Source organism: Oreochromis aureus, linkage group 9, assembly GCF_013358895.1.
Source record: "Oreochromis aureus strain Israel breed Guangdong linkage group 9, ZZ_aureus, whole genome shotgun sequence".
NCBI lineage: Eukaryota > Metazoa > Chordata > Actinopteri > Cichliformes > Cichlidae > Oreochromis > Oreochromis aureus.
Genome location: NC_052950.1, coordinates 6494993 through 6517883, shown reverse-complemented (window position 1 = coordinate 6517883; position 22891 = coordinate 6494993). Strand labels below are relative to the sequence as shown.

Below are 22891 nucleotides of genomic sequence, written 5' to 3'. Positions count from 1 at the left end.
GTGAACGCTGAAGCACATCAGACTAGAAACTGCTTGGACAGTATTTGTGTCTGCTGTTTGAGTCACACCTGTAGGAAGGGTACAATGCCATCTCGTGCAATAGCCTGCAGCAGGCGAGGGGCACCGGTCAAACTCTGCAAACCCGCCCCACAGCAGGAGAAGAACGAGCCAATCACAATAACCCAGGGAGAGGGCCATGACAGGGTGCCAATAACAAGGTTCCCCTTTACAGAATCGCCATATCTGCAACGCAAAAACAATTATGTGGATGACAAACGCTGTTATTCACAAATATCGGAGGATTTAACAAACACTGACAGTACAGTGTGGTGATGTTTTTAATCTTGTTTAAACCAGCAGAAATATGATCCCTGTAACAAGTGTCACACTTCCTTCAACATCATATACTCTGATAACAACAACATGTAATGATAGTTTAATGTTGATTTTCTTCTCCTTAAACAGAACCCGATAAGCTTTTTTATCTGTTATATTTACAGTTACAGCGATGAACTATAATTCACTAAAAGGAGAAGCTAATCACAAGAATCAGGGCCTAAAATGGCACCAAAATCCACCAAATCACTAAAAGACAAATAAGGAATATTCTAAACTGCATGCAATGAAACTCCAGAACAGACCCAGAACTCATAGATCTATAGTTGATGTGTAGCACTAGTTGTGGTGACATGCAAGGATTATGCGCAAATGTTCATTTCCATTTATTGAAGCTGCTAGAAGGGCTGGGCAATAATCATATCATTATGATAACATCAATATAATTCTTTAAGTGATAGAAACATGTAATATCACAATTCTGAATCACATAGCAACGTCATGCACAGAACAACAAGATCAGGCTCGACATGTCTGACATCTGAGTAGAGCTAGTACTGTGCAATACTGCACATTTTGTTATTGTTTGATATCAAGTAAATACAGGGCCAATATTACAGATACCAAAACTTTTAACCTATATAGGCAGCTACATAGGGAAGAGCATTGCGCCATGATTTGTGAGATGAATCATCTTCAACTTACAAATTGTGAACACATTTTAATGATAGCTAGATCACTTTTATTTTCCACAATAATTAGTTAACAAAACACACCTTTTTAATTTTTTGTGTATTTTGAAACTGGGCAAATGTGCCTGTCTCTAAAACACTTTGGCCTTTATTGTTTGACTGTGTTGTATGCTATAAGTAAAGAAGATGTGCATGTTTGAGGTACATTTACCCCCGCCAAAAAAATAAAGCTTTAACTCAATTGAGTGAGCAACAAACTGAACTTACAGAACCGAAATAAAGTATCAATCCTATCATGCTAGTATCGATCCAATGCCAGTACCTGTATTAGTACCAATACTATAGATATTTAGATCAATCAGACAATCTCTAGGGAGAGCCTTCTATGATTTAGTAAAAAGGGAACTGCTTCAACAATTGCCAAAATACAATGCTTTGCAAAATGTGCAAAAAAACTGCTTCTGCATGCTTCCCATGCAAAAACACACCTCTGAGCACAACAAGCTATGAAGGCATGCAAGGACTCAAATGACTCAGATGAACATCGCTGGAACACTTCACTCCACTCAATGGGAAGATTAAACAGTGGATAAAATTTACTGATGCAATTACATGGTGCTATAGAAGGGCTTTAAGCAGGTGGTTAAAAACCCCCGACCCTAGTTACATCATACATGAGTTACAGTAAAGTTGCTTTAGCTTTGGTTATTGTTAAACTGAACTGTTAAGCAGGCATGTTATACTTTCCGCGGTAAACAGACTTATGGTGTGTCACTACCATTTCCCTATAATGCTGCTCTTGCTGCTGATACTTTGTAGCAATGGATTCACACTTTGAAGTAGGTAGTAGGTAGGCTCGTAAGCTTACTAAAATTAATACTATTACTAATTAATTTTGCTACATTAATTTTGCTACATTACTCAAAGTGATTAATCAACATTGTATTCAGGAGGTAACATTTCCATTCTTTCCATTTCCTTTATTAAAACACACACAGTAACGTTGAATATGTTGAGCTCTTACTTATCTCGAAGCAAAACACCTTCAATACAGGCACCAAACAGAACCACGGAGGTGATATCTGGGAAGCAGAGGTAAGGAGAACGAACTGATTTCAAAGTTGTACACACTGCAATCAGCCACATCCTGGCTGGTGTTTAATATTAGTCTTTAATTCTTAATGTTCCTCAAAGAAGTAAAAATCTGGCGACTGTTAGAAAATCTTCAACTGGCACGTTCAGTAACAAGCTGTGTGACTTGTTATCATATCTGGTGACAGTGCGAGGTTGAAGGATACAGATGATAGAAGTGGTAGTGATAGCGAGGATGGTCCCAATGGGAATGGACTTCTGGGCGTCTCTCAAGTCACCTGAACGGTTTGAACCAGCCATGATACCTGAGAGGCGAGAGGGTCACAGTCGAAAATCAAACAGGTCATCTTCAGAGACTCTGCTCTCTCTCAGCCATAACGGATGTTAAAAACTGTCACGCACATGTACAAAGAATGAGTCTGTTCCTTATGGCGCCAGCTTACCGGTGACAGAGGGAAAGTAGATGCCGACCAGCAGTGTGAAGAAGGTGGTGATGTCGTTAACTACATAGGGCATGTAGATGTCCTGGGTCGGGTCGCCACCCTCAAGCGATGGCAAGTTGCTCTTTTCCACCAACATACCGAGAGGGCCGTATGTCGACCACATATTTTCTACAAGAGAGACAGAAATATAGTAATTTATATCGGAAAACAACATAATGTGTAGTGAAGCGCGTGCACTTCCAGGATAGAAAGCTAACGAGAAAAGATGATGGGAAGTGAAGGAGGAACGTGTGTTTTAAAGTTGCGAGAAAATCCTTTGCCTGCTACCCTGAGAAATCCACCAACATGAAGCAGATAAAGTGACTTTATTTATCTGTTTAAATTGCATTAGTGCTTGGAAAAAATGAGACTGTAGTGTACTGTCCACAAATGCAACCAGAGAGCAGTCTCTACAGGTGGAACATTTGTTTGAGCTCAGTGAACTGTGCAAGTAGTAAACAGAGTAATGAGTCAATTGCGTGGCAGTTATTTAGTGTTGCTGATAAAAGTGGGACGGCAAGAGTGAAGATGTGCAGACTGCTTTTAGAAATGTGTGGCTATTCTTGGCACTAGATGACTATTCAAACAACTAATCAGCAGTTGGTCCTCGAGCAAAAATTTGTGATGGAAGGTGGATGTGCATTGAATGAAAATTTCAATTTAGGCAATTAAATTAATTTAAATGAAGCACTGCTAAAGTTATTGTGGCTAATGTTAGCAGCGCTAGTCTCTGTTTACTTGGAGGCAAATGTCTACAATGTCACTTTACTCAAATATATAATTGTTCCTTTTCTAGCTCAAAATAGCGCTGGACAAAGTGAACCTCTTTAGATTTCTGACTTTCCACGTAGCTTGTTTACAACATCCATTACATCCATTAGTGCAGGGTGAAGGGAATCTAAATATTAATAGACAAGAAAATGGTTTCATTGGTGCACCAATGAAACTGATAAATCATTTAATGAAAGAGTATTATTAGTGCGGTTAGATAGTGAGGGTAGCTCACTATCTAACCACTATCTAAAGTTTAATTCTTTATTTAAAAACACTTTGAATGTTCAATTAGAGTAGAAAAGTGCTATATTACTACCAGCACAAAGCATAAATGAATCATTAATAAAATTGAGATGGGTTTATAGTTCACAAACACTCTGTAACCAGACTGCTCTAAATCAAGAAAAAATTACATTGATTTAACAGAAAGGATGAAAGGATGAGGAGGCCAGTAAAATAACTGTCTGTTTTTAAGGAGACAGCAAAACAGTCGTGCATGGAATCACTCAGCACCTGCACAGGCTCGTCCCAGTTGCTTCACAAGAAATATGACAAGAATGCATCTGCACTGGATGTTGGGAGGAAAAGCAGTGTGTCCCTGCCAGCAGTTAAATAACATGAGGTATGCTCAAGATTTTTCATCGCATTCAAAAAACTACTGCAATCCATGACTTCGTGCATTCCTGCTGAGATTACGCAAACATTCTTCAATCATTTTCATTTATACTTTATAACAAGTGTTGAGTGTGCCTGATTGATGAGGATAAGTGAAATGCTATTAAAATCTGTATGATTCAAGCAAGTATACACATATCTTGGTAACTTTAAAAAAAAAAAATCTTCCACATGTGCACATGGCTACAGAAAAAATTGTGTGCTCCAACCTGAAATGACTCCACTGGTCAATCCAGGGATGCCCTGCAACTCGGTCACATTGTTGCTGGCAAAATACTCGTTGCATGTGGCATTGAGGTGAGATCCATCGCAGAAGAGGCTCCACAGCTGGGTAGTGACCGTCATGTTGTCTATAACCTCAGTCTTATTACACTTGTCAAACTGGTGGTTCTTTAGGGTACGATTCCCCAACATGCACACACTGTGTGAAGGAAGAGAGAAATGTTAACGCGAAGCACTAATTAAACTGAAATAAATCTTAATAAATATTAGCACTGACTCACGGAAAGTATGGCGGATCAAAGATGGTCTTGATGACTCCCGCATAGATAGCCAGGATGGAGAGAATAACACAAGCCAGGAAGACCAGTGCCAGCTTGTTGACATATTTGACCCCAACAAACACGACTACTGCCATTAGTGCTAGGCAACAAGTGCCATAAACACGCATGTTGTTCAGCAGGGCATCCAATTCATCCTCCTTTTTGTCTGCCACAAAGATGGCTGCTTTAGGCACCATGTAGGTCTGAATGGGCAATGGATAGAGACAAGACAAAGCAGGAAAAAATACAAAGAGTCACAATAAACGAGAAGCCATTTCATTTCATTGCACTAATTGTAAGATGTGAATAAAACCTTCACATCTTACAGTTCGTGTGGTAAATAAATTTCAGTCAGGACCAATGACATTTCTGTCTCGAGCCATTCATGTCTGTGGTTATGGCTCAGCTGCGTTCTGCTTCCAAGGTCATAAAATGGGGAAAGCAGCAGCAAGACCACATCAATTCAATATAATTGCAATCATATGACCCCCTATGAGCAAGCTCTTTGGCGACAGCAGGAAGGAGAAACTCCCTTTTAACAGGAAGAAACCTCTGGCAGAACCAGGCTCAGGGAGAGGCTGCCCTCTGCTGTGAGAAGGAAGACAAGATAAAAGACAGCAGAACAGAGTCTACATAAATTTTTGCATCACAAGCAGAAGCTGGACTGGAGATGTGCAGCAAATGTGCTGCTGCTGGCTGAAGCAGCTTAAAAGGTGCCCCCTATATGAGATGACCAACCAGATTTGTAGAAAGTATGAGAGAAGCCATAAACTGATGGGCATTGGGATCACTTAATCTACCACCTGCAAATCTAAAATAATCTACTTACCAGCAGAATCTCAATGGTACCCAGGATGTACATGGAGCCAGCAAAGGTGGTCCCCAGGTAAAAACAGAGACCCACAGCTCCACCAAACTCTGGACCCAAAGACCTGGAAATCATGTAGTACGAGCCTCCAGCTGGGAAAAAGGGAATGAGGGAGGAGGATATTAATATCTGTTAAGTCATCATTTCAGCTATAAACTGCCATACAATCCACAAGCCTGAAAAAGACACGTGTGTACTGTTATTCAAATAACCACAAGAAAAAGGATCCTACCTGGAACAACACCATTAGTAGCAATTGCACTCATGGATATGGCTGTCAGCATGGTCTGTAGAGAGATGAGATTAATGAAAAAAAGCTGAACTGAATTAAAACGCTTAATGTTGAAGATCTTACAAAGATGATGCAATGGTGTCATGTAAAAAAAAAACAAAAACCCAAAACAAAACATCGTCCTTGCCCACCCTCTAGTTCTTTATTTCCCTGAATTTTGTAGATTTTCCAAACAATGGGACCCTCTGTGGATTTAATGAATATGGAGTCCGTTAAAATACTTCTTATGGGCTTATGCTCTAAATCTTTTGGATTGGTAACAGATACAAGCTTTTCCATGAAATCAGTCATTGTGGAAGAGGATATTTACATCAGCCTGTTACCTAACAGAGCTTCCGGATGACAGAAAGGACAGAGCGGAGAGAAGGGCAGATAAGATGCACAAAGAAAAAAAGAAAGTAGAGTTAGAACTTAAAAGGGTGAAGTAAAGACTGAAGGAGGGCAGTGTGAAGGTGAGACAAAAGCAGGCAAATGAAAGAGAAGAAAGTGGGAGGAGGTATAGAGAAAGGGCAAGGGCATGACCAAAATAAACCCTGTACTCTTTGTCTGCATCCTGTTTAAGGTGTCAGACAGGCTGGAGTAAAGCCAATTAGCTGACAGTTTTACCTCCTGCTTCCACTGAAACCCTAAGAAGCTATACACCAGGTTGGACTTGACCACGAATGATGCGACAACTCGAAGTACAGAACTGGAAGGCATTTCTTTACTGATGACGTCATTCCCACTGTTCCTGCGTCACATGGACCAATTCGTTACTCTACAGCTACCTGCCACATGTCGGGAATTTACTTGGATTTATAAAATACTCTCAACTACAGCTGAACATTGAGCTCTTTGAGGTATCACAGTTTTAACTGAACATATGTGTTGGTCATCTAAAAGAAGCGTTTTATTCATGGACTTTAGAAAAAACCCTATTTATCTCATACTTGAACTTCACAATCTTTCTAATTCAACTTTCTTTTGCTGGCTGTGCTTAGCAAACAAAAGCTTTGATCATCAGGTGTGTGTGCTGGATTTTAACTGATCGTATTTATTTAACTGTGGGAAGCCAAAATCATGTGTGGCCCTACTTGCACATATAAAGCAAGTAGGGCTCGCACAGGTGGTAAAAGCCTTCAGCTGATCCAAAATGCTGACAGGGACTAAAAAGAGAGAGCAGGAGTTTTTCCCTTCCTGATCTTGCCAATTCCTTACTCACAGTGGGTGATCTCACTGTTGAGGTTCCCAGTATAATATTATGAATTGCAGGGTCCAAAATATCTAATATAAAGCACGTAATAAGATCATTTATAACATGATTCAAATTTGGTAATCTGTGCATATTAAACATGTAAAATTTTGATAAGAATGGGTTTATTAATGGAAATGCACTTCATGGTTGATTCTTTGTTTAGGCAGTGTTACTCTTCAAACGGACGATGCTATGCCATTAGAAGATTTCATTATGAGACAAAAAGCATTTAGGGTTTGTTTTTTTCCCCTTTCTACTTTGCCTGAGTAAACTCAAATAATCCATTGCCTGCCATGGGATTGGCGAATATGTGTGGGTGTGGACGGCGCCATGTTTCTGACAGTTTGCAGATGGACGGATTACATGTCAGGCCAGGTACCATTAGAAGCTGGAGGAGCAGGAGAAATGGAGAGTCACAGTGGCTAAATATAGGAGGGATCAGTGGCCACTAAGTCATCTTGCCGGCCATTCATTATGGCTGTCAACCACTGTGACTGTGTACCACTAAAAACTGAAGCAGCTTCTGGACCCAAAATCAGCAAAAACACTCAGCTGCACACACACACACATGCACACACTCTTACATAATCCTGTTCTAATGAGTTAAAAGCTAAAGCCCCTGATAAAGAACAAATAATATTCATAGCTCCTTTCAGTTCCTCTTTTTCTATCATTTATCAAGACATGAAAATGGTTTCCATCATAAAAAATAATCAGGAAGTAAATCCAAGGACAAAGGTTTGGTGTGAGATGCAGAAGGGAACACAAAACACCCATCAACGTTTACTATGCACATAACCAGTCATACTTCCTTAATTGCAATGCAACATGAACCTAGAGTATGTTTACCACAATGATCATGGTAACATGGCCTAATTTCAAATAATAAGGTCAACGTATTGAGCATATGTGTAACTAATCCCTGTGAGCCTAAAGTTTCCACAGTTGTTTTCCACTTTGGATCGTCACAGATCACATCAGCCACACAGCGGTGGCTCTTTAAAACTTGCATTTTTATAATCTTCTTCTAATTTACAAACTCTTTAGGCCTTGAGACAAGCATTAATGTCTGGCCACATCTTAGGGGAGAAAAAGCAAAAAGCGAGAGACTCAGAAACAGATACATAGACTGTGATGATGAAGTACTCACACATGAGCAGCACAAGCCGACAATAGCCAAGGACTCCAAGATGCCGGCAGTGCCGACAATCCACGTAAGACGCAGAAACAGGATGACCCCCAGAATATTCTGGAGGCACGGGAGGTAGACACCCATGAACGTCCCCATCTGAGGGCTCTGTAGAAGCAGGAAGGGCAGGGGGAGGATTTGGGAAAGAAGCGACAAAGCAGAAGATGAGAAAACATTGCACAAACACAAAACAACATATTTGTGTTTGATGGAAGGAGTGATTAAGGATATGACAGGAGAGGAAAGAAGTGAAAACTGCTGAAACTCTTACAGCCATTAATAAAACAATGAAAAATATCACCAAAAAAAAATAAAATAAAAGCAGAAGCAAAGAGGGAAATAAAGACGGAGTGGAAACAAAAGTACACATTGTTAAACATTCTATAAGTCAAAACCACTACCCCCAAAGTACAACCAACAACCAACTACACATCCTGGACAGGGAAGAACGCTGGTTTGAGCGCGGAGTCAAGGAGGCCATTTACGTGAAAAGGGAAAGACCATCTCTGAATCAAGGAGGGGGGCTAAGGGTACATCTTTCGCCATCTTACAATGCTGTGATTGCAGCCATTCCCCAACTCTCTGTGAATGGTACTCATGGCCATTGATCAGTGGTCTTTGATCAGTGGGTTTTGGTCAGTGGTTGTTGATCAATGGTCATGAGAATTTGCATAATTATGATTAAGGAACTGACCTCCCAGCCCATTGTTCCTTCAGTGGGCTGGTTTCAGTCATTATGCAAATGTACTGTTTATAAGATTTGGGGAAACCTGCAGTCAGTTGAGACTGAAGAAGTCACTTGGATGAGTGACGAAACGTTTCTCCCACAAAACGCTACGTCCAGATGAACAGAATCAACTTTTGGAGATACAACCAACTGACTTCCTTCTTATTCCACGAAAGAACGGTATTTTCACAACAACAAGCAGAAAGACCGCAGGGAGAACGACAGGTCAAAGGACTGCCTACCCACCATCTGTTTCCAAATGTAAGATACCAGTCCCACTGTTTCAGACAAAGAGGTGCAAGAATGGCATCAGTTTCATCCACTTCTTTCTTTAGTAAGATGCTCCTAAAAGCCAGTGGGAGGTGCTCAAGGCACAGTTCTACGCATGGGGACAAAATGGGGCAACTGGGATGTGACCCGAGCTGTGGTTACAAAAGCATGGCAGCACTGAGGAAACTACTCTTTTCAAAGAATGACAAAACAAAAGCATCGAAGGAGAGGCTGAAGGAAAGGCTTGTGCTGGACGGGTGATGGCGTTTGTCAGAATTTCATCTTTGAAATGAGCTTGACCCTGCCTCTTCTTCTTCTTTAATTGGCAAAATCTGTTTTTCACTGTAGCCGTTTCACAAAACAAAATGTTTCTGTGCCGAATAAAGACTCAGTGACTAAACAGACTTCCTCTAAGCAGTAATGCACACATGCATATACTTATTAATAATAATAATAATGATGTTTTTTTCTGAGGAAAGAAAAAGTTTTAAGAGATGCATTAAAGATGGAAAAGCACAGAGAAGGTCAGAGAACAAAAACAAACAACGGTGGCTTCATCGGTCAAAGACCTGGTTATGTAATGACAGTTCAGCAGATTTAAAAGAACAACTGTTATATGCAACTGTACATTACCATGTGTGTAATGCATGCAAACACAAACTAAAAGCTCCACTGCAGTGTGTGCTTCTTTACCTTAACAGCTTTCTTCTTTGGCCCCTCATCGTCATCAGCCTCCTCATGCTCTTGTGCACCCTGTGAGAGATTGGTGTAGTTTGCGAGTTTACTGAGGAAGGATGACACCATGGGGTTGCTGTCCATTTCCTCCTGCAATAAAGAAACTCATTTTTAACGGCTAAACAGCAGCAGTCTTGTGCAAATGACCTTTTCAAAATTACATTCAGTGGGAACTTTTATGTTCAAAATCGTTTTAGCTGAACTTTACTAGAACAGCCTTGTATGATTTCCTGTTCAAAATCATTCCTTTAGACCTTATACTGGGCTTTGGTGCAGCCAGTGCATCTACTGTCTTCACTTTAAACCATCTACCTTCTGACTGGCTGACTGTTAAAAGAAAATAATAGGCTGGTGGGGCTTTCATGCTCACAGACAGAGCCGTGTACTTTAGAAACATATTCAGGAAATCAGCTCTCATTAACTTCATACAGAGCCAAGAGTAGAAACAAAAAGTGTGTTTCAGAGCAGCCTGACGCTTGAACTTTTGGCTTGCAGGAATTATGTGTTCATATATATCACATGAAGGAAAAACTTTAAAGTTTAATTTGGCCTTTTGATGGTCAGTTATCGCATGAAGTCTTCCATTTGCAAAACAAACTGTGCAAAATTTCGTATTTTCATCCATTCAAAGCATCTTTGAATAGCATTCTTGGATCAACTTCAGAACCAAAAGCCGCGGCTGTCTTATTGATTCTTTACAAGTGCCAGTGACCACAGAGCACCAAGGTCTGCCAGATGGCAGAGGGAAGCAGCAGGCAAAAGTTCAGCTGAATGAAGTTAAAGGAATGTACCGGTTTTTATGGCAAATAAACTTCTTGACTGACACATTGTTGAGCTAAGGGTAAATTGGTGCTTTTACCTCTGCGAGTTTCTATTTATTTAGTTCACCACAACTTAGACTGTTGTTCCAGCATACTTGGCATTAATGAATGGTTTGAGCTTCACAGACTAGCTCCAACTTAGGCTGCAGATAAGGTTCAGGCAGGGTTCTGGTGAATTTATACTTTTTACTGTGGAGTTTGTGCTTTCTCCTTCACAGCCTAAGCACAGTCACATTTCCTTGTGTATTTAAACACATCCTTGGCTTGTCTATGGTAGCGACATCCACACAATGATGTTGGGCAGTTACCTCAAAAAGTGCCATGTTGGTGCCATCGTAACTGTTGCCTTTGTCGTCTGTGTTGTTGATAAAAGGACTGTTTTCCTTTGGGACTCCATCACCTATGGAAACAGAGCACAGTTTTTTCGTTATGGGAAATGCAGAGGAGGTTTAACACATCATGTAACCAAAATCCAGTACCAGTAACTGGTAAACAATCACTTTAAGAACCACAGTACATAATAATGCTGTTCATCAATCTTCATTCTGACAATGTTTGGTGGAAGTAAAGAAAACTTTAGCTGGTTTCTTATGCAAATCATTATCACATATTTCCATTTACAAGGCGCTCCTCTTCATATATCCAAGAACTTCCTGACAGTTTGGTTGACCTGGTGAATTCAAAAAAAGGGGACTGCCACAAATGTCATTTGACCACACTGGTAGCAGAAAAACATAAAATGGGAAAAACCAGAAAGTTCTTTTAAGAAGACAATTAAACTATTCTCCAGTAGTAAAGCCATTGCAGATGGTGTTATCTCTGAAAAAATAGGATGAATTACCTTGGGCAAGTATTTATTCCAAGACATCTCGCCCATGTAACATCTAAAGTTGGTAAACGGTGGTCATTCTTTTTTTCTTTTTTTTTTGAACAGGTTCAAAAATAAGACTAAATTTTGTTCGACAGTACAGTCTATTAGAACACGCCTGGATCCATTCATCCTAAGGACGGGGCAAAGTTTGTATTTTCATCCTACAAAAAAAAAAAAAAAAAAAATGCAACAGGTGGATGTGATTCCATCTAAAATTAATACATTACATGTTATATTCAGTGGCTCCTGCTAACAATTGTTACCTGATGTAATCAGTTTTATCACTTTGGCCTTGTGCATCTGACTCTCACACCAATGCATTTTTAATAACCCACATCATGGTGATGACTTCTCATCATATCCACAAGTAATTTATACCTAAACTAGAAATGTCTTACTCTATACGTGCAAGTTAACTAAGGAAAGTGAGAATATAGATGGAAAGACTAATATCAAAGACATTACTACAGATCACACAAGATTCAAGATCTTTTGAATCTTGAATCTTACTACGGATCACACAAAACATATTTCGTACGCTTAAAAATACATAACAGTGCAACCAAGAGTTGTGTTGTATTTTTTCTCACTGAAAATACAACACAAGTGTTGGTCTCCATCTTTATCTCCATCAAGATTAATAACACTGGTTATTTTATGGTCTGTAGCAGAGGTTTTTGAAACACGCCGTCTTTCCTCTGTGTCTACTTTATCAACCACATGATGAACCTTGTAGTTGTTCTGTATTACTCACAGCAACCCAGCCGTCTTCAGAAGGGACATTCTAGCACCAAGCTGAGAACCACGTCTTTGCTGCTTGGGCCGACAAACTACACAGCAATGCACAGAACCAATGTTTTTGAATGAATGGAGACCGAGAGAGAATGTGTGTGCGTGTCATTCCATTAGTTTAATTTGCAGGTAATTACATTATAGTGTGAGAAATATTAAAGTGAGGGGGAGTGAACAGTCGTTTAAGCAGTTGAAGCCTGCTGTGCAGAGACTGAAACAGTCAAAAATAGGTTGTGTGTTTATGACCAATAAAACACTATAAATAAAGTCCAATGAGGCAAAAAATGAAGCAATAAATATGAGCTTCAAATGGAACTCAAGAAAAATAAACAGAGGTGGCGTGTGTAGCGTTCATACTGACGCACCCACGCAGAACAAACCCATGACAGAAGTCAGAAAAATTAAGTAGACAACTCCTTTATCCTGACACAACAAATGCAGCAAACTATGTTTTTCACAAAAAGCCACACCACTTCAAATGCTGCTTTCATGCATGCACACATAAACTGAGGTCAATTCTATCGGGGCAACCTGCTACTTTTAGAGATAGAAAGACTGTGCAAGTGATGAATATAGTCTCTTCAAGCACTCCAGCTCATTAGTTTTAACTTCAAAGAAGTTAAAGGGTCACAAATTGATCACTTTAAAAAAAGAAGATTAGACTGCTTATTTTTTAATACAGAGGTTAAAGATGAATAGATGTTATTAAATTATGCAGAAAAGCAGAAGATCTGCCATTATTTGGCATTTTCAACGGAAACATACAAAGGTCAGCATTAATACTGAGTGGATTCAAATGTAAATATGTGTAAATAAAGTTGCTGTTTGAAGCTCCACAGTATAAAATGAATCTACTTAAAAATAACACAACTGTGTGTGATGAGCCTATCCAGAGCAAAACAGCTGAAATTCAAACACTGGTCCAAAAATGAGCGCACTGCATCTCTCCACCTGTTTAAATTGATGGATTGTTCACAACCAGTCAGTGCTGGGCTTCTTCCATTCATCAGTGGAGCTGCCTGCTGCAGAGGGGATTTCACAAGTAACTTTTGCTGCTTGATCCAGCTGCTGGGGGAATAAGAGGCTTGTAGAGTGGCTTAGCCCGTTGGTAATCACAGAGAAAGTCATTACGTCCTTGTACTGTGACGCTCTGTAAAAGAGCGTTCTATGTGGGACAGCACGCAGAGAACATTGGGGAGGGACACAATATTTCACAAAGTGTGCCTATTGCAGAATGAATTTAATGTAAAGCACGAAGCAAGTGCAGGTAAAGGTGAGTCAGCCTGTCCGTCATCACATAGCTATTCTATTCATTGCTACACGCCACCGGTAATCATTGTCTTAAATGACTCTGGCTAAATCCTCTTTGAGACGAGGCAGCGGGCTAAAACTGGCAATGTTTCCAAATCAGGTGAGGTTTCTCTTTTAAACCCATATGTAAGGTGGTTAACACGTCAGTCAGGAAGTGAAGAGAACCGTTCACCTGTCCTCATGTGAAGGCGGGATCTTTGGTAATACAATCCCAGGCTGCACTTAAGACACCCTCATGGACTTTTCAAAGGCATTTCATTTTTATTAATAAAAAGTGGCTTGATATCTACATTAATATGTAGATATCAAGCCACGATTGTTTTATGAAGTACTTTCAATGTCAAGAGTGTTCAGGATTTTTTGTGATCTGAAAAGTGTAAAATAGTTATAAATGTTCGAACACACAATAAAGACAGTGAGTTGGTTTATCAGTTTAACTGCATGGTTGTACCTTTCCGAACAATGTTATCTGCGTGTGGAGTGATGTCTTTAAGGTTATTTAATAAAAACACTATACATACGAACTAGCAAGGAGCTTTACCGCTCCTTTACTACAAGCCAATAGAAACCAGAGGGAGACTTTCTGCATTATTATAAACTTTTGTTCATTTATGCATCTATTTTTCTTTGCTTCTTTATCTGGATCATGTTATTGTGTCCTACATGAGTCCTGATGTCATCACCCAAATCATAGCGTTAATTAAATCTGCAATGTCATGCTCCTTTGTTCTAAAAATACCTCAACTAGTACGTGTAGGGCGACAAATTTGTCTCACCCTGAGGTGATCGAATCCTGTGGCAACCTTAGGACGCACTTCGACATCCAAAATGAGGAAAAAGTGCCAGCTGCTGCAAATCCCCTCATACTGCAATTGCTGCAGCGATTGTAGCAGTGGATTATTTAGTGGAGGGAGAAAAAAAAAAAAATCACAGGTCACAAACATGGGGGATTCAACAGAAGATGAAGATTATCTGCACATGTTCCTCTGTCTTAAGTATAATCTGGAGTGGTTTAGCGCAAATGTCATTGTATGTCTGTGAGTGTGCTGCAAGGAGTCCACAGGGACATGGTCAAGACTCACATACAGCTATGGTGTGAACAGATGTTGGCCTATGCTCACATCTCAGAAGTTGCCATTTACTTTGGACTAATTCACCCTGGTTCACCCAGATCCCATTTGATTGCAGTCTAGCCCTAAATTTAGTCTGAATTATGTCAACAACCATATCATAAAGAAACAAATAAACAAAAGTCTTGTTCTGGTTCTTTCCTCTTTATTTTTGCTGGAAACTAAAGCATCATGAATGACTGTAGCGTTTCAAATGAGCTTTATAAATAAACCTGCCTTGCCCCAAACTACCCCTTTGTTTGGGTGATCATTCTACCAAGATGGCAGCCCACTCCTTTACATTATTACCCATACTGCTTTGCTGACGCAAAGTCCTTAGACCGTCTGTTCTCATGTCAGCTCAAGATTGCTGATGGTGCACTGCAATGTACAAACTAGTTCAAAAGGAGCAAAGGATGTAAATGTTGGCAAATATGCACCTGTGAGGAAAAAAGCCAGTCAGTGCTACATGTAAAAAAAACAACAAAAAACCAAATGTGGACACATGAATAACTAGATCAGCAGTTTACACTAAACTGTTACAGCAAAGGTTATATCACGTCAAACAAAGGACATACTCGGTTATGCTCAGCTGATATTCCCCGTCTCGATGTTCCTCTTATGATTATCCATTTATGTAACCATAGTAGCCTCTAAACACACATTCATCCTGCCCAGCATTAGAGGATTAAACCACACAAAACCAACATCAGTGTCCAACCTTCACTACATTTAAATGATCACAGCAAAGAAAGCAGGAGTCTCCTGCCAACCACAGCCTAAAAACTGCTCGTGCCTGATCTTTCACTGTGTAACCCTGCCTTCATCACACAGGTCATCACTTCCAAATCTTCTGTAATGTTCACTCTCACCACACTCATTAACCCCCCTCCCTCATTTCCAGCCACAACAAGCAGCTGTTTTCATCCAAACAGGCAGTGTCTAAACCAAACATACTACAAGGCACCAAAAAAAGCAGATACAGCAGACTGAACATGTAAGGTAACATGCCTGTGATTGTTGCGGACCACCTTGCAGTTAAAGAGCCGCATATTCAATCAGAGCTGGTAGAGACTAAGTAAGAGCAACCATGTACAAGAACGTGTCCCTAACCCTGCATTAGCTCATGTTAGTCGGTTACAGCGAGACACTAAAGCTACAAATACTGCAAATGTTCAATTTGCAGTATTGAGCAGCACATTTTAAAAAGTGAGCTGTAAGTAGCAGAATTATTTGTGATGATTAGTGCAGTTTTCCCTCATACACTGATGGTAAAACTATTAAAATGTAAGAAAGAAAGATTGGGATCTGAGCAATAAAAAAATAAGGAACAAGCAGGCTGAAGCCTCTTGTGTAATGTGTGATGAATGAATGCAGGTGGGTTTGACGGTTAAAGCTGTGCGTGTGTGTACATGATCCACTTTTGCAGGTGCTGAGGACAAACTGCTGGTGCTATAGCGCATTACGTGAACTCGACAAATGCGACATTGCTGAAAGGCATATATAATTGGGGCTAACTATATGGAAATATAGAAAGGTTAAATTAACCGACTAAGTAGCAAAAACCATCATGCCCCTTATCTCCAACGCTTTCAAGGTGGACAGAAACCTTTGGCATGAGGTAAAGTTTGTTAACAACACACAAACTGCCAAGAAAAATTTGAATCGGGTCAGGAAAAAATTATGTTCGGCTTTGTTTTGTGTTTCAGCAGCCAGATAAAATTGTATTTAAGACATTAACACTTAGTGAGAAATACATTTAAGTGCATTAGAGCTCATAGATTGATTTGAAGTGGCACACACCTACGCATGCAAGAGCAAACCTTGTGGCCACCATTACTTTTTGGATGACACTCATGAAAGCTGAAGGACACAGCAGGTTAAGAGCAGGATAAGCAGAGCCCAGATGGTTACATGCTAGACTGCCCCCGACATCTGCAACTCCAAACTCATTGTTTTACATCACAGTCAGCGTTGTTACATAACAGAGTGGGATTCCCTGATTGTGCCACTGTGCTCTGCATAGTTGAAGATGGTTAGAGGCAACTTGACGTTTCTTTCAAACAGTCAGTCGTCTTTCAGCTCCCCTCTGTTCAGAAGCCACGACTAAAGTTAGACTCCATCAGCACTCTGCTACTTACTCCAAATATATGTGCAGGTACACTGAGGATGTGCTAATTGCTAGGCTCAGCCTCTCTGTTCACTGTGGTAGTAAATGACCATGCATCCTATTTATAACCGCTAAGCCGTCCGCTGTGATGACGCTGTAAGCTGCCTAACACTGTCGGTGGGCAGAAAAAAGAAAAAAGCACACAGGTTTAAAAACACAAATCGATACAGAGAGAATATCAGATTACAAGTCAAAAATTATTTTTTTAAGCCTGAGGTTAATGCATAAAAAAGATTCCATTACTGACCCCAATATTAAGAAAGAGCAGAAACAAGAAGCAACTTATATTTTTATGCACTTTGCCCTTTGCTGGATGTCAGTGCATTTATTTTTAGGGTGAATTTCTAAACTCTGCTTGGGAAAGTTTGTGCCATGCTCCACCCATTGATTCCCACACTTTACAGGAATGTATTTAAAATATTGGGATTTTTGATTTTGTGAGTCTCAAAAAAACAGAAACCCAAAACCAAACAACAATAAAGGAGTAAAGCATCTCAATCACTTAAATTCACACCGAATACAGAGAAAGCGAGACACTACGACCTCTGCTGAACCCAAATTTATACCTCTGAAGACATACATGCACATTACACACTGAACCAATTTTTCATAATATAGTCACAATTTATCAGTGCAGCGTTCGTGGAGCTGGAAAACGGCTTTCAAGAAGGAGTGAAGATAAACTTACCCTTCTGTCGAGACCCTCCCCTGTGCTCCATCCTGAGGAGCCGGGCTAAAAAGAAGGGCGGGAAGGGGGCTGGGCTCCTAGCAGTGGTCCCTGTGAAACTCCAGTAGTACGGGGCTCAAAGTAGAAAGATACTGCCAGTGAGGTGCAGAAGTCAGGAATGCTGCCTGGGCTGTGTGGATAATGTGAGGATCAGCTATTTCTGTGACAGTGTGTGGGTGCTTGTGTGTGTGAAAAGTGGCCTGTGACGACGATGTCAGCGACATCAGCCATGCATCACAAAGCACCCTCCCGCTGACAGACCGGCAGGCACACATGTCCAGTGTGCACACAGGCACACACACACACCCAAGTTCTTTCACTCAACCTTGCTAAGCTACTGATCACTGTGTGTGCATGTATGAACACACACACAAAATGGGGAGGAGCAAAGAAAGCAAGCGGAGGATGCAGAAGCTTGTCTGGAGTAAAACAGACAGACTGGTTTAGGTGAGTGGGGCTGGAGGAAGGCAGGATGGACGAGTGAATGTGCTCCCAGCCTCCCTCTCTCACACACACACGACAAAGAGGAAAGATACAAAAATCCTTTTTCCCTTTAATAAAAAGCACACTTGTGGTGCTGACAGAGCAGAGTTACCACATGCCCTCTGAAATGAGAGCTGTGCAGTACATTGCTCTGAATCGATTTGTGTTTACCGATTTAAACTACAGGTGCTGGTCTGACCTCCTGCCTGACCTCAAGGGTGTCACAGACACTGCATTGATCAGCACAGTATGATACTCACATTTTCATATCTTATTGAGGACATCTAATTTTTCATAATGCTTTTCCTACCCACTTACCCTAACCATGAAAAGATTAATACCTAACCCTAAGTCTTAGTCTAAACATAACCATAATCTAACTGTAACCCTGACACTAAAACCACATTTTGAGCCTCAAAAATACCTTCAAACTTGTGGGCACTTTGTCCCCATAAGTGACTCTTGTTCCCCACGGGTACATAATTTTCTGTCCTCACAAAGATGTCTAAACATGTAGCAATAAAATCACCTTCACCATCTGTAAATTAGCTTCTGGGTATGGCTTTGGGGACCGGGGCGGGGTCACCTTCCTTTTAACCCTTATGTTGCGCTCCTGTGCCCCTAGACTGGGACGTAAAACACACACACACACACACACACACACACACACACACACACACACACACACACACACACACAGCAGACCACTTGTTTTTTTCCAGCTGCATTAATGCCTAGAAATTATTTACCATGAAAAAAAGATGGCATTATAATTTTTATTCCCCCCTGTATTTAATTTCTGAATTAGCAAATAACTTGTTCAGTTTTTCAGAAAGCAAATTCTGAAAATGATCATGTGTAAACAAATATATGTCATATATATATATATATATATATATATATATATATATATATATATATATATATATATATATATATATATATATATATATACACACACACATACATATGTATATATAAAGCTGTTCACATATATATCTCTTTTCTATCTCTCTTTTTGAACATCGACCTTCCAGGGGTGAGTGCTTTCAAAGCACCACACTTTAGTGTCATGCATACTTAATCTAAGCTCAGGTTAAACTAGACATCAGCTGGAAAGAGTCAAAGGTGTGCTACAGCCCCACAAGCCGGACAGACAATGGCATAAACAGCTCTGCACCCGGCTATTACCTTGAAGCCTGGTCAACCTAGAACCATGCTGTCTTCCTTTGTACTGGCTGCCCATTAATCTCTTTGCACAAGAGCATGTGAAATGGGCACTAATCACTTAACCAGATTAGGCTAATCCTGAACTTTTTATAAAACAGAAGTCAGTTGAGGCCCCGGAGTTGAGGAAGATATGGCTTTAAAGTCAGCAGACAAAGTGAAGGTCTACTTGTGCTGTCTAGCCACATTCAGCTGAATCAGTAAGAATCAGATCAGCATTGCTTGCCAGCCTCGTACACGTTAACTGCTGGTCAGATTACCTGCAGGGGATCAATGTAGAGTCATCAGCCAGGGACAACTAGAGTACACCAGTTTAAGGAGCATTTTGTGAATAAGAACTTAAAAGGACAGAAAAAAAACACGTGGACTTCCTTGCTGTCACAAGCAGAGTTCAGTCATCTTTCAGAAGACAAAACTGAACATCTGCTGTCAGCATCATTAAACTGGCAGATGTGTCAACGCAGAGCTTAAAGAGAGGCTCTCAAATCACACAGTAAGAAGGATTTGGTCGTATCAACCTCACTTGGTTTGCTATCAGATGGATGCTGTTACTTTGTGTGTGTGTGTGTGTGTGTGTGTGTGTGTGTGTGTGTGTGTGTGTGTGTGTAAGTGTCTTCCGTGTTATATTTAATGATATTCTAAGCCTCTAAACCTGTCGGGTAAACAACCTGCTCTGCTGGGCAACACAAAGCATGGACACGAAGGACAGAACGTGTGAACGCGTCGCATTAAACAGAGAAGACTATAAAGCGCTGTCCAAGCTTTAAGCTAAAAAAGCTAAAATGACTGTCTGTGATGTGAAGTCGGCAAATCCCAAATTAAACCTTTCTCAACTGTGAAGCAACGACCAATGACAGCAGACGATCCTGTTGACAAATGACAGGGTGGTAAATACTTCAGAGGGTTACAAAGGCAAACAGAGCTGGGAACAACTAGTGATGAACCAACAACTATACAAGTGATGTGCAAGCCTTCCTGTGAGGACACTCCTTAACAATAAAGACTTCGACCGTGTGGCTGCATGCTTCTAAAACCCAAGCTAGAGTTTACATTTGTTTTCATCCTTGATCTTCAAAATTTTCCATTACTATTCTTCTTTTATGGACAAGAACAAAATCAAAATACAGTACTACTGTAGGAGGGATGACATAATCTTGTCCATGTTGGTTATTTGTTTTTATTTCTAAGTTCTGTTAATACTCTCCCCAGTATGTAGTAGTAATACCTTTTTTATAGTCACTTTACAAAACACTGAAGGACACCTTAGAAGCCATTAAATAACAAAATCACACAAAAAACAGTTGGAATACACAGTAGACTTACAAGTTAACACTGATCATAATAGGCAAGCTTAAAAAGATGTTTTAAACACGTATTCTCCAAATACAGGTATTCTGCTTTAGCATTAGAAGCACTTAGACAAAACCTGTCACTTCAAACAGTTACTGAAACAGATAACTTTTCATGTTTTGGCTGGTTTACATGCACACAGTATTTTGACACATAGCTTACAGACACTGACTTTGTGGTAATTAAATACAGCAGTAAGAAAAATGAGATGTTACTGCATGTAAATTGTCACATCATAGTCACAGTCAGTCACATACAGGGAGTGCAGAATTATTAGGCAAGTTGTATTTTTGAGGAATAATTTTATTATTGAACAACAACCATGTTCTCAATGAACCCAAAAAACTCATTAATATCAAAGCTGAATGTTTTGGAAGTAGTTTTTAGTTTGTTTTAGTTTTAGCTATTTTAGGGGATATCTGTGTGTGCAGGTGACTATTACTGTGCATAATTATTAGGCAACTTAACAAAAACAAATATATACCCATTTCAATTATTTATTTTTACCAGTGAAACCAATATAACATCTCCACATTCACAAATATACATTTCTGACATTCAAAAACAAAACAAAAACAAATCAGCGACCAATATAGCCACCTTTCTTTGCAAGGACACTCAAAAGCCTGCCATCCATGGATTCTGTCAGTGTTTTGATCTGTTCACCATCAACATTGCATGCAGCAGCAACCACAGCCTCCCAGACACTGTTCAGAGAGGTGTACTGTTTTCCCTCCTTGTAAATCTCACATTTGATGATGGACCACAGGTTCTCAATGGGGTTCAGATCAGGTGAACAAGGAGGCCATGTCATTAGTTTTTCTTCTTTTATACCCTTTCTTGCCAGCCATGCTGTGGAGTACTTGGACGCGTGTGATGGAGCATTGTCCTGCATGAAAATCATGTTTTTCTTGAAGGATGCAGACTTCTTCCTGTACCACTGCTTGAAGAAGGTGTCTTCCAGAAACTGGCAGTAGGACTGGGAGTTGAGCTTGACTCCATCCTCAACCCGAAAAAGGCCCCACAAGCTCATCTTTGATGATACCAGCCCAAACCAGTACTCCACCTCCACCTTGCTGGCGTCTGAGTCGGACTGGAGCTCTCTGCCCTTTACCAATCCAGCCACGGGCCCATCCATCTGGCCCATCAAGACTCACTCTCATTTCATCAGTCCATAAAACCTTAGAAAAATCAGTCTTGAGATATTTCTTGGCCCAGTCTTGACGTTTCAGCTTGTGTGTCTTGTTCAGTGGTGGTCGCTTTTCAGCCTTTCTTACCTTGGCCATGTCTCTGAGTATTGCACACCTTGTGCTTTTGGGCGCTCAGTGATGTTGCAGCTCTGAAATATGGCCAAACTGGTGGCAAGTGGCATCTTGGCAGCTGCACGCCTGACTTTTCTCAGTTCATGGGCAGTTATTTTGCGCCTTGGTTTTTCCACACGCTTCTTGCGACCCTGTTGACTATTTTGAATGAAACGCTTGATTGTTCGATGATCACGCTTCAGAAGCTTTGCAATTTTAAGACTGCTGCATCCCTCTGCAAGATATCTCACTATTTTTGACTTTTCTGAGCCTGTCAAGTCCTTCTTTTGACCCATTTTGCCAAAGGAAAGGAAGTTGCCTAATAATTATGCACACCTGATATAGGGTGTTGATGTCATTAGACCACACCCCTTCTCATTACAGAGATGCACATCACCTAATATGCTTAATTGGTAGTAGGCTTTCGAGCCTATACAGCTTGGAGTAAGACAACATGCATGAAGAGGATGATGTGGACATAATACTCATTTGCCTAATAATTCTGCAGTCCCTGTAGTCTGTGCCAACCGTCCTGTCCTGATGAAAGGTACAAATGATTAAAGTCCACTCATCTCCAGATGGTGTCACTGTCTCACAATTTGAAGCAAACGGCATGTGCTTGCAGGTGGATGCATACACACTGCCTTTCTACATGAGAAACTGTAAATGCAGTTGATAAGATACATTCTGTGATTTCATCTAGTGCCACAAAATCCTCTCTAATATCCTCCTAAGTCTGCTTTAAATGTAACCAAGGCGATTTACAAGAATATTAAATGGCTGTTCTACTGCCAACATCTGGTTCCTAGAATGAGAATGTT

The 22891-nt window shown here is 40.4% G+C and overlaps 1 protein-coding gene across 5 annotated transcripts in view; it reads right to left on the bottom strand.

The window, feature by feature from the left end:
* slc12a7b (solute carrier family 12 member 7b) overlaps window positions 1-22891 on the bottom strand; it is a 74582-nt gene that overhangs the window by 16536 nt on the left and 35155 nt on the right. For all 5 annotated transcript variants that reach the window (XM_031754881.2, XM_039617255.1, XM_031754855.2 and 2 more), the window contains exons 2-12: window positions 11038-11129; window positions 9867-9998; window positions 8138-8284; window positions 5694-5748; window positions 5423-5553; window positions 4555-4796; window positions 4261-4472; window positions 2564-2731; window positions 2327-2425; window positions 2053-2110; window positions 69-243 (exon numbers count right to left, since the gene is read on the bottom strand). In XM_031754881.2, the coding sequence (XP_031610741.1) occupies window positions 69-243; window positions 2053-2110; window positions 2327-2425; window positions 2564-2731; window positions 4261-4472; window positions 4555-4796; window positions 5423-5553; window positions 5694-5748; window positions 8138-8284; window positions 9867-9998; window positions 11038-11129 (1511 nt within the window). The remainder of the gene's footprint in view (window positions 1-68; window positions 244-2052; window positions 2111-2326; window positions 2426-2563; window positions 2732-4260; window positions 4473-4554; window positions 4797-5422; window positions 5554-5693; window positions 5749-8137; window positions 8285-9866; window positions 9999-11037; window positions 11130-22891) is intronic.